General features: G+C 51.0%; 1 protein-coding gene and 1 long non-coding RNA gene across 2 annotated transcripts in view; one reads left to right on the forward strand and one right to left on the reverse strand.

The window, feature by feature from the left end:
• The first annotated feature begins 577 nt into the window (after nucleotides 1-577).
• Nucleotides 578-7262, forward strand: LOC109380394 (uncharacterized). Its single transcript, XR_002123462.1, has 3 exons — nucleotides 578-706; nucleotides 1183-1446; nucleotides 1757-7262. It is a non-coding gene; the product is annotated as an uncharacterized LOC109380394 (long non-coding RNA).
• A 3-nt stretch (nucleotides 7263-7265) lies between these two features.
• ADAMTS17 (ADAM metallopeptidase with thrombospondin type 1 motif 17) overlaps nucleotides 7266-15596 on the reverse strand; it is a gene marked incomplete at its 5' end in the record, with an annotated part of 284197 nt that continues 275866 nt past the window's right edge. Inside the window, 2 exons of the mRNA XM_019637849.1 lie at nucleotides 7266-7438; nucleotides 8677-8854. Of these exons, the coding sequence (XP_019493394.1) occupies nucleotides 7266-7438; nucleotides 8677-8854 (351 nt within the window). The remainder of the gene's footprint in view (nucleotides 7439-8676; nucleotides 8855-15596) is intronic.

Raw genomic sequence — 15596 nt, forward strand, 5'->3', positions numbered from 1 at the left:
TTTCAGTATTTGATAGGTCAATAATTATCATCATATGTTGACGTCTCAATATACTATTTTCATGATGTGTTAATATAACAATCCTTGCACGAGACTTCCAGAGTTGCTGTTTTATAACTATCGACTGGCAAATTAAAGCTACCCTCAGTGGCGAGAAAGCCAATTGTTGGAGATACCACCATTAGTGGAAGGATTGTTGAATGCGTGATTGGCATACATGGAATTAAGCTGGAAGTGAGCACCCAGAACATCCAGAACTTCTAAAGAACAGGTAGTTTGCAAGGATCCCAGGTGAGTGAATTTTTAAAGGTACTCGGTACTCTAAAGGCTCCGTGAACACACGGGGCTCGCCTTTCCCTTGGAACCTCTCTGGGTCCTCAGTGGAAGTTCCCACATCTACAACGGAGCCAAAGTCAGAAGTGGAAAATCATCTGAAATTGGAGAGAGTGTGAAAAACATGCAGAACGTGGACATGGAGGGAGAAGGGAAGGAGAGGAGAGACAGGTGGAGGGAGGGAGGGAGGGAATAAATACAGACACAAGGAGACAGGATGTGAGGCAGCACGATGCCAGCATGACGAGAGAGGAGAGAGGATACGGAAGCACTAGAAAGAGCCTGTTGGACAGGCGAGGACGCTCCGGTCTTCCCCAGCCTCACTGGGCTGGCCTCCAGGTCTGTGTGTACAACTGCTGCGTGTTGGACCCTGGTACGTATCGGTAACCCGCGGATCCCTATGCGGCGCTGGTGGTGAGCTCACCCTTTTTCACCCTTCTCATTCTGCTGGAATGCAGCTCTGCTTTCTGCTTTGGCTCCACGGGGGTCTAGCTACCAGGGGCCTCTTTGATTCACTGGGTCATTTACAGTTTTGCTACAGTGGGATGGATCTCTCCACCCCACACCTGAGTATCTAGTCTTTGCCGAGGGATGAAATCCCAGAGTTCTGAGAAATCCCAGGAGGACACCTTCTCATTTCTCGGTCCTTTTTGAATGCTATCCCTTGCAATGCTGAAACTGCTCAGAATCTGAAAGGGGTTGCCTTTTTTTCTGAGAAGGGCTTCAAAGCCAAGGGGATGACAAGTTCACCGCGCCTGGGGGAGTAACAAGAGTGGTTCCTGGTCAGGGTATTCCCAGCGGACTTATCCTGACAACTCCCTAAGCCTTGTGGGTAAACTTTCATTTCAGACACACCAGATGGTGGCGCCATTTGAAGCTGTACAAAGATCCTCCCCAAACCACAGACTTTCTCTCTGCCTGCTGAGTCTTTTCCTCTTCTGGTCCAAAGATAAAATGAAAAGGAGAGCCGGTTCTAGGTCACCATGGCAACCACCGGGAAACACCTGTCTCTGTTGGCAAAGGATGGTTGACAAGGGAGAGAGCTTGAAAAACTACAAACATCTTGTTTTCATGGACTTACAGCTAGTTGTCCAAATATGTGTATCATTTAAGGTATATACAAAAAAAAATCATTGAATTTAGAGCGTATTTTTATCACCCAGTATAAACATCTTCTGGGACAGTCCTGTGCATATCTGAAAATAATCTAAACAATATAAGTTGTAGCTAGTAAAGGGTAAGCATGTTCACTTAGTACATGTGGTGGGTACCAGGGACCAAGTGACACACAAAAGGAATGTGTTTTCTGCCCCTGGTGGAGCTGACTTTCTAGATAGGAAGACCGTACACAAGTAAAAAAGTTGACCAAAAACCCCATTTATGTACCCATTTATGTTAACTCTCCCCCTCTGTTATAATATAGCCCCAAAAGGCTGGACTGTATGGACCCTCCACAGAATCCACACGGATCTGTGATATCAACTTAACCAGAGCAAATAAATTGGAGGCCTTAGTACGATATCTGCTCTCTAGAGGGTTGGCGAGAAGCCTCCCATGAAGATACAAGGACACGCTATATCAGTGACGTTTGTAGGAGCCCAGTGGTCTGGAGCATGTCAGGACATCCCCTCCACAGGTAAGGACACCTATACACCTGCAGTGAGCCCCTGTGGGTTCTGGAGGCAGCCGGGGAGACTCATTCCTAGGCAGTAGGGTTGAGCCCAATGAAACTGGCCACATGTGCCAGGCTGGACTTCGAGCTTCCATGGAAGCCACTGCGACAGGCCTTCCCTCCCTCTCCTGTCTCAATCGGGAGTGTCCACAGCAGTTGTCCTATGCCTGTCCCACCGTTCTTTCTTGGGAGGTGGGGGTTGGGAGGAGATACTGTCTCTTTGGAGTTCATGGGTCTTCCGATGGAGAGAAACTGTGCAAGAAACTGTACTTGAGAGACCCCATGGAGGAAGCCGTGCACCTCCACTGACTTCAGTGACACAGCCCTGGACTTTGAGTCCCACATGATGCTGAAACAGCATGAGATGTTGGGGGCAGGGTGCGGGAAGGGTGAGTGAATTCTGCCCATGGGGGTGTATGAATTTCTCACCTCACCTGCTCTGCCAGGGTCTTGCCACCCCTCCAGCAAGAGGTGGACTCTTTGTCCCCTCCCCTTGAACTTGAGTGGGCTTTTGTGTGACTGCCTCAACTCTCAGAGGACGGTAGAAGTGATACTGTATAACTTTTGAGTTGTCTGCCATAGGAGTGACACAGCTCTCATGAAGGGCCATCGCAGTCCCATAGCTTCCTGTGGGATCGACTATGCACATGGAGAGGTCATGGATGAATATGAAGGTCAAGAGAGAGAGAACAAGGCTGAAGATGTTCATTTAGGAGATACCAGGATGTATGTGGTTTTAGAAGTCTTGCGTCTGGGTTCTATGACTTAGATTAGAGAGGAAGGAGAGAGAGAGAGAAGAGGGCATAGGGCTGATCTCTGGGACACCCCATTACCCAGGTTGCTGCCAGAGAAAGGGAAGTGTGGTCTAGACGCTGGCACAAGAGGGTGCCCCAAAGGCGAGGGCTGCTGAGAGCTGGAGAAGGGGACACCAAAATGCCTACACAATTTGATACCCCAAAGGCCACGGGTGACCCATCAAGAACGTGTCAGTACAGCCCAGGGGACAAAAGCCAGTGCAGTGGTCTGGGGTTTCATGCAAGTTAGGAGGTAGAGACAGCATGTAAGCAACGAAGGGCTGGCCTTCCACCATCAGACCGAGAGAGAGGACACAAATGCAGGTAGATTTATATCTGGAAGTAGAAACATAAGGGCATTTGCCAAGATGAGAGAAAGAGAGAGAGAGAGAGAGAGAGAGAGAGAGAGAGAGAGAGAGAGGGAGGGAGGGAGAGAGAGACCCCTAAATGGCTGCAACCCCAACCAGACGGTCAATCAACAAACCCAGAAAGCAAGTCCTGACCTGACCTTTCCCCGCTCAGAGCCACTGGCCACTGCAGCTCTCATTCGTTCTCTGTTTGTCTGGCTCTCCAGGGCTATCTTCCCAGGTGGCTGTGGGCTCCTGAGCAGGTCTTTTATTCTTTGGTGTTCTCACTGGTTTCCAGGAAGTGCTTCGTTCCTCAGAGAAGCCCATGCAACTTGCTGATTGAGAGCTTGTCAACTTCAGCTAACCAGCTGGAATTGCTAAGGGCCACGCAGGAATCCACGCAGTTTATAAAGAAATCACAGGGTAGCACAGCTGTTGGAAGTTAACTCGCCAGAGAGTTCAGCACTCTCAGAGAAAGGAGAAGGTTCTAACAGGTCCCCGAGGCATGTGGCTGGTTGTTCTTGACAATTAACACAAGCTACAGGTTTCCTGGTAACCGGAGGCTGTGGATGGTCCCTTGTCTAGTAAACAAATGATCTTTACTTCATGAACTTTCTGGGTACTGCTGCAACTTTAAAAGGAGGCACTCTGTCTAGTGGAGTTCCAAGTTCTTGGGTGTGGGGCTTTTCCCGCCTGATGTCAGGAGATGAACCAACCCTCGTAGGAGCAGGAGCTGGGACACCCCTACTCCATACCCAGCCCTGATGGGGACCAACTGGCTGCAGCGGTTCTGGCTATGATGGTGGGAGCCCTTGCTATGACCTCAGCCTGAGGTCAGCAGGGCCTAGACTCCAGCTAACACCTTCAGGGAGAGGGGAGCTGTACAGGCTGTCAGCAGAGTTGGGGTGGGGGCAAGAGGTTGGAGAGGCACGGCTGCAGGGAGCAGGTGCCTATTCTGGCCCCTGTGTGAGGAGCCCCCCGGCAGCAGGGGGGTCACTGCACCCCCATATGGAGCATGGGCAGCTCCGCCAGCCAGGTGGCTGCTGTGTGTGTCAGACAGACTCACCTTTACATCCCTACCCAGGGTTTTGCAACCACACAGGGATGAGGCTCAGGACTGGATGGTTTGCTAGCACTCGCTCGGGGAGACGCAGCCACCTGCCAGGACGGCATTTACCAGTGACCTGTGACACCATCCACAGCTGTGGTCAGCAGGCTACTCAGCTTCCTGCAGCCAAGTCCCGACGAGCTATGCGGCTGCTGCAGAAGGAAAGGACGCAGGCGCCCTCTCAACCCCTGAGGACCGGCTTTTGTCTTCGACTTCACAGACAGCTTAAAATTGTTACGGAAAAACATTTTATTAAACATGGTCAGCTCGCTTCCAATGAAATGATTCAGTTTTCATTTACAGTGTGGTGTCCAATGTTTGTCTCCTGTGTTTTTGTTTTTTGTTTTTTTTTTCCTTTCAAAACCAGCACCAAAACGTCAAAGAAAAAATACCATGGGTACAGTACGTAATGCAAGTTAACTAATGGAAACTATATACATTTGACTCGGAAGAAAAGAGAACAAAGCAATGACAGTATTGCCATTGAGGGACTTTCAATGTCAAGCCATGGTCAACCGACAAGGTTTCATTCGCACCAATGAAAATAGCACCATAAGATTGTAAGACTCGTATAGTGACGGGTTTGTGCAACCAACAAGGTACAGTACTTGAGTGACAGACAGTACAGGGTGTTGTCAACAACAAAGAAACGCCGCTGTTGTAATCACAGGGTTTCAGTGATTTCTGAAGAAAGTGGAACCGGAATGCCACGACGGCCTCCCCGAAATCAAATACCACTTGTGGGCTGGTGACTCAGAGGAACCTGCAGGAGCTGAAAGAGCTCAGGAAGACATGGACTTCGGGGAACCACTGGGGTGTTTCATAATCACGGAACCAACCACTTGCTTTCTAAGAGTGTGGGGCCCCTGGCAGGGGCGTCCAGTTAATATGGTCAAGGTGACCAGAGAGGAAACTCAGAGGCACCAGGGAAAGCGCTCACCTAGGAGTGTAGATATGTGCTCGCCCCGCTCGGCTGGGCCCGCAGACCCAGGAGTTGAGCACGCCAGGCTGCCCCGGTTCCGTCCATCTGTGATGAAGCACAGAGCATTTGGGGGCTGGGAGAAAACTGAAACCTAGCTCCCCAAGATTTAAGGGTTTTGTGGGAACGGGGCTTTGGGGAGTCTGCTGGTGGCCAAGCCTGAGCTGGGGGTGGGGGTGGGGGGTACAACAGTGTTTTGCACAGGCCCTGGGGCAACGGCTAGAGGGTGACATTCCCGGGTGAGTGGCCCCATCCCAGTCTCCTCTCGTTTCTCTCCACAGAGCAGCACCTAAGGAGGTTTCTCTACACTTCTCTTTGATTTAGGTGGGGCTGCACACAGTCCCTGCCATCTGCACCCCTTCTCTGCCTCCGGGTAGTGAAAATCCAAACCCAACACCCAGATCATAAGGCAGGCTTGAGACGGCAGAGAGGTTTTTGTTTGTTTTTTTTTCTTCCTGGTGTAAGCCCACCCTCAAGTTGTGACATCAAAAATACGAACACAGATACATCAGCACAGCACCGACACATCAAGAAGCACCTAGAGAGGATCCCATGAAGAAGGGCCTATGTGAGAGCCCTCAGAAATAAGGGAGGAGAAGGTGGGCTTCTCGTGGTCCAGTCCTTAGCACCCAGCAAACACCCATCAACTCACTCAGCAAAACAGAATCTCCCGGCATCTAGGATCCCTGTTCCCAGGCTAGGGTCCCTTTCTCCCAGCTCCCGGAGTGGGCAAGGGCCTCTCATTCTCTGTGCTCTCAGAGAGGCCACTCTTGTCATCTCCCTAGGATCCAGAGAAGGCACAGTTCTGTTCTGAGGGGCGAGGGGACATCAGGAGAGGAAGACCTCCTTCATGCTTTTCTGAGTGTCATTCTTGCCCCACTAAGAGGAGGGGTCAGCAATGACAGCATGGAAGGTCTGGGCTATAGGAAGGTATGACAGGTGTGCAGCAATCCCTGCCAGGTGGCACTTCTCCACTGATCCTGTCACACCAAGCTGAGCGGCCCCTGGAGGAAACCCGCCCCATGATGGGCGAAGCAGTCAGGCCTGAGCTCCAGTCTGCAGAGGTTCTAAAGATAATCAACTTCAGATAGATGGCCAAGGTCAGTGGGAAGCCACCTATAAGGTGCAAAGCTTTATGAAGCACTGGCTAGAGTAGAGGTCCCCAGAAGGCAGAGGGGGAGCCCCTGTACACCCCTGACAAAGCTGTGCTGAGCTCCCCTTTATGCCAGCAAGCTATCCCACAGCCCAAATTAGCACATGTCCTGTTTCACAGCACCTGGGAGAAAGGCTCTAGATGTGCCCCCAAACCCAAACCCTTCCAGAACATTCTCCCCGCATGGGTGGTGTGCACAACTATGTGGCCCTGGTCTCCTTGTTGGCTTACACACAGTCAGACTCTCAGAGGGAAGACGTCCAAGGCCAGGCCCGGCCGGGGTCTGGAGGAGAAGTTTTCAGAGATGGGCACACAGGTACAGTGCCGGTTCCTGTGGTGTTGCGAACCGTTCCAGCAGCCCGGCCCCCTCAGGAGAAGCCATTAGCAGAGGCTCGCTGACATCTGTCCTTCCATCCAGGGTGTCGCTGGCTTTCAGAATAAAGCCTGTTTCAATGTCAAATGTCTCATTTTGGGCTAATCCCCCTGTGGTACATCAAGCACTGGGAATTCAAATGTCAGAAGAAAGCCAAGACGTGCCTCTCTGTAGACAACTGTCAGAGGTGTTCCCTTTGAGGTACACGGAACATCAGAAACTACAATTATTTTGTGACTCATGCCTAGGTTTTCCTTACTGTAGAAAGCCATCCAGTGGCTGTTAACAATATATTAAGTATAAAAACACTAACGGCAAACGTCAAGTCGGCTGTCAAGTTTGGTGGCGTTGGATTTTTGGTGACAGCCTGGGGGGTGGGCGGTGATGTGCTTTGGGGGCTCCCGGCCGCAGGACTGGTGTGCTCTTGGGTGGGCGGGCTTTCAACTAGCCATGTCGTCGGGATTCGGACCTCACGTCGGAGCGTGGCGGGACCGCGGAAGCGCGTGTCAGGAGCTTGGTGATGGAGGTGGTGGGGGCTGGCGCATCTTGTTGGCATAGAAGTCCCTGCACGTCTGGCAGCAGCGCTGGTACCACCTCATGTCCTGACAGAGGTTCTTTTCTCGGATGACCCGACAGTACACCGTCCACTGGTCCCGAGTGCATTTGTAGGTCAGAGCAGCTAAGGGGACAGCGGAGAGAGAAAGCCCAGGGGTTATGGATGGCACGGGGAGGTCACGATGCATGCACAGAGATGACCTGTGGCCTGACACGCTCGGGGGCTGCCCTCACTAGGTGTACCCTGCAGCCTGGCACAGACTGAGGAGATCACGTCCCCTGCCAGGGCCACTGTGGATGCTGATTTCTTCTACAGGGGACATAACCTGGTGTCCACTCTGACTCCCTGGCAGAGTTGGGTGTTCTGGCTGCCTCCTCTGGGGCGAGGGCGGGGGGCACTGCTCATTCAGCTTCGGAGCTAAATGGCACTTACTGTTCTCTTATGGTGGAAGATGTCACCACTGCTGGCATTTGTGACACAGAACGGCACAGCGCAGTGAAGGTCAAAGGGCCCACAAAAGCACAAGGTCACAGCACAGGCCAGTGACCCAAATCTCCTTCAGCGCCTTAGTTCTGCGGAGAGAAGGTCCTGACCGAGGGGGGTCTCTGCAGGATACCAAGGGGGCTTGTGCACGCAACAGCCTGGGGGGCACCTCGGTGAGCTCAAAGACCCCCCAGGGAAACCATGGAGAAAGCCCCTTCATTCTGGTGGCATTCAGCACTGGGGACAGGAGCTTCTGGAATATTCCCTGTGGATTTCTATTTGCAAAAGCAGAAACCCTGTTCATGGGTATCATCAGATCAGTGTCAAACCTTCTTCTTGTGCCACTGCCAGCCTGGGACATGGCCTGCTAACGAGCCGGGTCTGGAGCACTCAGAGCCAAATTGCTCACCCAAGAGCTCCCCGCTGCATGAAAGACCCACCTCTGTTTTCTTCTCCGCCATTAGCTTAAGGAACACCCTATGTATACATCACCACGTTGTCATGCATGCCACCCTCAGGTCCTTCATTTCCAGAAGAAAGCACCTCCTTGGGTCCCCCTCATGCACAAGAATCCTAAAACAATTGAGGAACATTCTTTTCTGTTCCCCGTTTGTTGGCAGATGGGCTAGTGGGACCATTAGAGGGGCCACGTTGGAGACTGCAGTTAGCAAACATCTTTTTCATGACAAGGAATGAAATTCCATCTTGGAAACCTCTGATCTTCTATAGAAATGACAAGTGTTGGCCTCGCCAGGACTCCTATAAGGCTCAAGGCTTGAAGGGGCTTTCAAGCCTATAGAACACCCACTGCCAGTGAGGACTTGCTGGCTTGGGGGACCCAGCACCCCTCAGAAGCCGGGGCCAGCAGAGGCACTCACCAAGGCGAGGGGAGGTGATGGTGTTCACGTTGATCTTGTCATTGCAGACCTCCTGGTGGCACTGTCTGTAGGCCGCTGGCTTCAAGAGGGCAGGGCACTCGTTGCCATGGCGACCGGTGACCTTGTGCATACACTGTACCACGCGGGACTGCAGGCCCTTCCCACAGGTCGACGAGCACTGCCAGAGACAGGGACAGCCTGAGCTGGGGGCCTAACCTGGGCTGGGGGGCTCTGACGATGACCCTGTGATGCGGCCGCCCCCTGAGCTTGGCCCCTGTGTCATTCGTTCCCAGGTGCTTGAAATAATTGCGGAACAAGAGGGCTAGGCTGTGCACCAGCTGCCTGATGGAAGATGGTTTCATGATGTTATGGACTGAATGTTCCCATGAAGCCCTAATCCTGAATGGAATTTGGAGGTAGGGCCTTTGGGGAGTAATTAGGTTTAGATGCGGTCTTGAGGGTGGAGTTCCCGTGATGAGATTAGTGTCCTTATAAGACAAGGAAGACAGACCAGAGCTCTCTCTTTCCACAATGTGAGGACACAACAAGAAGGCGGCCGTCTGCAAGCCAGGAAGTCCCCAAGAGCCTTGATCTTGGACTTCCAGCCTCCGGAACTGTGAGAAGTAAATGTTTGTTCTTTAAGCCCCCCAATCTATGGTATTTTGTTATAGCAGCTCAAGCTGAGACAAGATAATTGCTGAAATACTAGTTTATGCTGGTAGCATTTCATGCCCCAACTCTCACCCCTGTACCAGGTAGAGAGCCGGGCTTTGAAATTCTTCAGACATTGGGCAGGGTGGCTTGTTGGTGTCCTGGAGGGACTGGGCCTGATGACCATGGGGGTCTCCCCAGCACGATGTGCGGCACGAGGCTCCTGGGCCTTTGCCCAGCCCTGTGCATGGAAAGGGGCCCCGTGATGACTGGGGTTGAATTCCCCACAAGGCTGGAGGGTTAGGGCTCAGAATTAAGTGAAGTTAGAAAAAATGAATTAGTGCAAACCTTTCTTGAGTTATAGACTCATGGCCTAATATTGTGGCTAACAGCTTTAATGTAGACACCAAATTCCTAGTTGCTGGCATCTCCGGCACTTGCAAACCTGGGTTTGCTCTAACCAGGCCGATGCAGTTGAACAGACCATCCCAAGTTCCCCAGGAGTGGGCTTGGTAAGACTTCACTATGCGGAGCTATTCTCCTCCTGCTCCTTTTTGCACCCTTTTAAAGTGTTTCACAGGGAGCCTGCCAGGTGTCCAGCTCCCCCACCCTGATCCTGCTCTCTGAGCTCCTTGGCTCTTGCCTGCTTTGCCTGGAGTCCTTGGAACTGTCTCTCCATTAAGTTGGTTTCTTCCCAGCCAGAGAGCCAGGTCGATGCGCACATTTGCCCCATCTGATGTCCCCTGTGATGTACAGGGCTCTGAGAGCGCTCTGCAAAACTTCAATGAAGCAAAGGCCATGGGTGCAGCAGCTCAGCTGGACTTCATCGGGGCAGCTCAAAGTGGAGAGAGGGGGCAGGGCCTGTCCTATGGATGCCACACGTAGAGAGGATGCCAGGTAGCGTCTGGGTCGTATCTGGTCTCTTCCTATTCTCTTCCCCTTTAGGCCTGACCACAGCCTGTGTTGCAGGAAGGGCCTTCCCTGGGGATCTGGGATGAGCCACCAGGCCAAGCTCAGCAGGAGACAGTGCTATTACTATCCGTGCCCAGGTGGGTACCGTCTGCTCCCAAAGGGGCTTTTATGCACCAGGTGAATTCCTCTGCTGTCTAGTCTGTCAAGCAGGAGCATGATTTTTTTCACTTTAGAAGGATAAAGGGGCCCAGAGGGCAAGGTGCTCTGAAGGGGCCCCAGTCTCTTCAAATCACAAAAGAGGTAGAAAAACCACAAGCAACCCCTCTGTGGGCCCTGGACTATTCACATCAGAAGAGTGTCTTTCTAGGACAGGCAAAGCCTCAGCTCTGCACCTTGTTCCATGTCTTCTGGATAAATCCATCAAGGGCATCTCATGGCCTTGGGAATTCATCCTATATCGCAAATGTAGAGTTCTGGGCTCCAGGCCTCAGGAGTTGGCACTGGAGCACACGGAAGTTTGACAGGTGCTGAGGTGAAGGGATGGGGGTTATGTAAGGAGGTTCCCACCAAGGGGAGACCATGAACATAGGACAGTGCCACAGCCAAGTGACTTCTGCCTGGGGGCATCTGGGAGGGAGCTGGCTGCAGGTGGGGATCTGCTGCATGGAATTACTGGGCGAGCTTTTACAAATTTTAATGCCCCAGACCAGTTGGTATCTCTGGAGGGGCACCGGGCATCAGTGTTTTCTCAATGCTCTCCAGGTGACTGCCACTTGCAGCCAGAGCTGACTTAACCCTGAACTTCTTCCCAGGGACCCATGTAGAGTGTGTGCAGTTCTCTTTTCTTGCAATGAATTAGTTGAGTATTTATGTACAGACATGTGTAATTAAGCAAGAATGGACATTCAGTTGCAGCCCTGATAACTGAGTTTATATACAGGTGACAGGTGTGCTCCAATATTAGGGGACAAAGGCTCTCACTCAAAGTTATTCTTGGAAAAAAGTAAGATGCCTAATATTTAAGTAAGAACAAAACCTCTCACAGTTAGGAGACATGAGGAAGGGGTGCCCTTAATTATTTTATAGCAAGATCACTGAGGGAAAAAAAATAAATAAAAGGAGGCAAAGAAATGTAATGGTCTTCTCCTGGGGAAGCAGAACTTCATAACCACAAATAAGGGAGGGTGGTGTAAGAAATGTTAAAGATCACATACAAAAACAACCTGGTCAGTGATATACCCGGAGGGGAGATCAACTAACAGGGAGAAGGAAGGAAAAGGCTCAGGGTCCGAGAGCAGTGCAAAGTCCTGTGATCACAGAGAAAAGGCATGCCAATGCAGAACCACACCAACACAGGGCAGCCATGACAACACAGCACAGCCATGCCAATGCAATGCAAAGTTATGTCAACACGGTGCAAAGTTATGCCAATGCAATGCAAAGTTATGCCAACACGGTGCAAAGTTATGCCAATGCAGTGCAATCTTACACCAACACAGTGCAAAGTTATGCGAACACGGTGCAAAGTTATGCCAACATGGTACAAGGTTATGCCAATGCAGTGCGATTTTATACCAACATGGTGCAAAGTTATGCCAACACGGTGCAAAGTTATGCCAATGCAGTGCAGTCTTACACCAACATGGTGCAAAGTTATGCTAACACGGTACAAAGTTATGCCAACATGGTACCAAGTTATGCCAACACGGTACAAAGTTATGCCAACATGGTATAAGGTTATGCCAATGCAGTGCAATTTTATACCAACACGGTGCAAAGTTATACCAACATGGTACAAAGTTATGGCAACACAGTGCAAAGTTATGCCAATGCAGTGCAATCTTATGCCAATGTGGTACAATCTTATGCCAATGCACTGTAATGTTATGCCACAGCTTGAGAGGGAAGATCCAGTGAAAGCAGCACAATTCACAAAAAGGTGGCATCTCAGTGAACTCAGCCGGGCAGTGACCAGGCACACTCCCGCAAACGAACAGGTGACTCAGAAAGTGGAGCCGTGGTGACGCAGACAGACACTGCAACTATTAGGCTGCACCTTACAAAATTCTTATATTCCACTGTATTTGACCTGCACAAGCAGCCATGTCATCAGGTTCAACTTTATAATGTGCTAGAGAGAGAAAACAGCAGTATTTCTAAGTTAAAATACAACTTTAAATACGAACGTTACCTATTTTAAGTGGGCATTTGACAGGTCCACCTACAAGATGAGAGACTTTTATATCTAAATGAGTCACAAAATTAAAACAAAAACAAAAACACCCTGCTCCCTTGGGAAATGGGATGACCCTGTACTCAGGGCCTTATTTCTGTGATTATTTGGCACTAACGAGGCCCACTTAGGGAAGAGAGAAATCTACAGACAACACCAACATCTCTGTTCCCATCAGATCTTGACTTGGGCCATCGGCCCTGGTGCCGCCTGCTGCAGGAGACACACCCAGAAGGGAAGCCAGGTAGCGTCGTATTCCTTCTTGGAGGGGGCACCACCCAGGGTGGGCCAGGTGGCTGCTGGGTTTCTGGGTCCCCAGGAGCCTGCACAGGCTAACCGAGAAGACGCTTGCAACTCTGCCTGCCTCACCCCCGTGGCACCCCTGCCACAAGGACCAGGCCCTGCCAGCTGGGCAAGCAGCCGGGCTGAGTCACTTCCTGGCCCAGAATGCCAGGAAGGGCTTCAATGTCTTTTGCAGGTGTTGTCATTATGGATGTGAAAACTCAGACAAGGCCTCCATCCTCTTAAAACCAAGTGCAAAATTGACAGTGTCTCTGCCCGGAAATTATCAAGGACCATCATTAAAAGGCAGGTGTTTGGGGCGGCCTTGAGGAGGAATTTCCCCTCTGAAAATCCTTAGTCTTGCTTTACATGCTTTGAGGCCGTGTGTGTGTGTGTGTGTGTGTGTGTGTGTGTGTGTGTGTGTGTGTGGTGGGGGGGGGGTAGAATTCACGACACCCCTAGAATGTGTAGGCGGCGTGTTCATTTGTCCTGTGGGTTTGCTCATAAGTTTCCACAACAGTGTGAAACCTTCCACAACAATTCTGAGGCTGACATTGGCCACCGAGCTCAGCAGGGGTCAGTATCTTGCCAAAGGTCAGAGAATTAGTGAGTGGCAGAGGAGGGACAGGGCCCTGGCGCCCCATCCCATTGACCAAATGCCATCTTGCTCTATTAATTAGAGGTTGGGCTTTGATGGGGGGCCAGGAATCCAAAAACCAGGTCACACTGCCCAGCTCCCCCATTTATTCATTGTCTTTCCTAGCATGGGTCACTGGCTTTTAATTTTCCAGTCTGGAAAAAGAACGGCTCCGCGAGATCATGGAAAAGTGTCTCCAAAGCTCTTCCACAGAGACGCAAGTGTCTGTTCTCATGGCCCTCCCGCACCACCAAGAGGCAGGGCCCGGCCAGGTGAGAGGCAGCTACCCCTTAGCTGCTGTGGGGGCACTTGGAACCCTGCAGACTCTGCCTCTCATGGGGATTTGAGTCTTGGGGTAGGTTTTGTGAAATTTTAGCTGCGGTCCTAGTGGCTGTTGTGCATACAGCTCTGGGCTGTGCATGGCTTGTGCTAGCTTGGAAGAGCCTTGCAGAGCACTGGGTGTTTGCTGATCCGCCGGGGAACTATGTGAGCCAGCCCACAGAAGCTGCTTCACTGCATTTGTTAGGTGGGAAGACAGGTTACAAAGCAGCCATGTACAGAAACAGTCCCATTTTTGCTCAATACTCATGTACGTGTACTTACATAAAAGTTTGGAGGACAAGCCAGGAAAAAAATGTACGATGCTATCATCGGGTTTGCGGGACTAATTTTTCTTTTCTGTGTCTTCTATAGTAAGATAGAATTACCTCTATAATTAAAACTAAAAGAGAAGAACTCCTCCAGCGACCCTTTGATGTAGCCACCACCTCCCACGTTGGTTGCATTTTCATTTGAGTCGAGGTGGTGCCTAGTCGGCCCTTGGCCTAAAACCCACGCATGACCCCACCTTCCTTAACCAGTTTCACCAGGGACGGGGCAGTAGCAGGGGGCTGCGGGCTGTTAGCATGCTGCATGCCCACTTCCTAGCTGTGTGGCCTCGGGCAAGTGACCTAACCTACCTGAGCCTCAGTTTCTTTATTTGTGGCTTGAGGATACGAAACCCTTCCTTGCGGAATGGTTTCCAGGATGCGAGAAAGCTTGGAACAGGCCCCTAGCCGGAAGACTGGGATAGAGCAGGTCCTTAGCAAGCTTATTAATGCAGCAAGCACAGGGTCAAGAGCAGAGGGAGCTGACCGGGGAGTCCCTGAAACGGGAAGGGAGCACTGAGTCACCTGACCTCCTTGCTTAGCTCTTCCCAGGCTCACTCACCTGGCAGCTCAGCCAGATGACCTCCAGGAGCACAATTAGAGGCTGATGTGGCCTCAGACAGGTTGGCGAGTTGCTTTGGAAAAGTATCCTCCTGTAACCTGAGCTTGCCGCACTAAGGATGACACAGGCACAGGCAAGGAATTCCACCTCCGTCGGCCTCCCCTCAGCCTCAGCTTTAATTAAACAGTGAGGAGGAGATGCCACTGTCTCCTGATAGCAGCAAATTAGCCCCAAAACATCGAGGTGCAGGCATTTTTTCAGGCTTTTAATATCCAAGCAAACAGATCTATAAGAAGACATACTGGGGTCTTATTTGAAGTCCTTTTTCACGGTTGGGTGTTTGTTTGTTTTTTCCAAGTCACTCATTATATTACCATTTAATGTGGCTCCAGGAAATTGAGACAACAATGGGATCCGCCATAATTCCCCCCAGAAAAGCTCCTTGTCAGAGGCCTGAAGAAAGTGCAGCCCCTCGCACCTCCTCCCCCAGCAAGTGCCTGCAACCTTGCATCACAAACAAAGCCTGGTGACCTGCCACCCACCCCTCAGGCCCTTCCCCAGGGCCCTTCCCCAGCTCTGAGAGGGAGCCTTGAGCCTCAGACACATAGGGTGGAAGTTCTGCTGCAAAAGTGATGAAATAAAAAAATAAAATTGATACACAGAGAGCAAAAGGTTCGTGGCAACAACAAAAAAAAGGGAAATATTTGATTTGCATTTACTCATTGGCTTGTGATGCAAATGATGAAGTGATTGGTGAGAAAGAGATCTCCCTCTCGGTGGATAAGGGTTTTCTGCAAAAAACTGGGAAAGACCTTCTGTCCCTGTGACCCAGGTGACAGCGAGGTGCTGTGCCTGTGAGCAGGACTGGCTTGGCTTCTTTGGGGTAATGATGATAATGATAATAATGATAATAATAACAATAGTTGCAGGGCCCAACTTCTGCACACCAACTGTGGGCTGGTACTGGGTTTGCACCCGTCCTTGTTAGTCCTCTGT

Source organism: Hipposideros armiger, unplaced genomic scaffold (genome assembly GCF_001890085.2).
Source record: "Hipposideros armiger isolate ML-2016 unplaced genomic scaffold, ASM189008v1 scaffold_35, whole genome shotgun sequence".
Classification (NCBI taxonomy): Eukaryota; Metazoa; Chordata; class Mammalia; order Chiroptera; family Hipposideridae; genus Hipposideros; species Hipposideros armiger.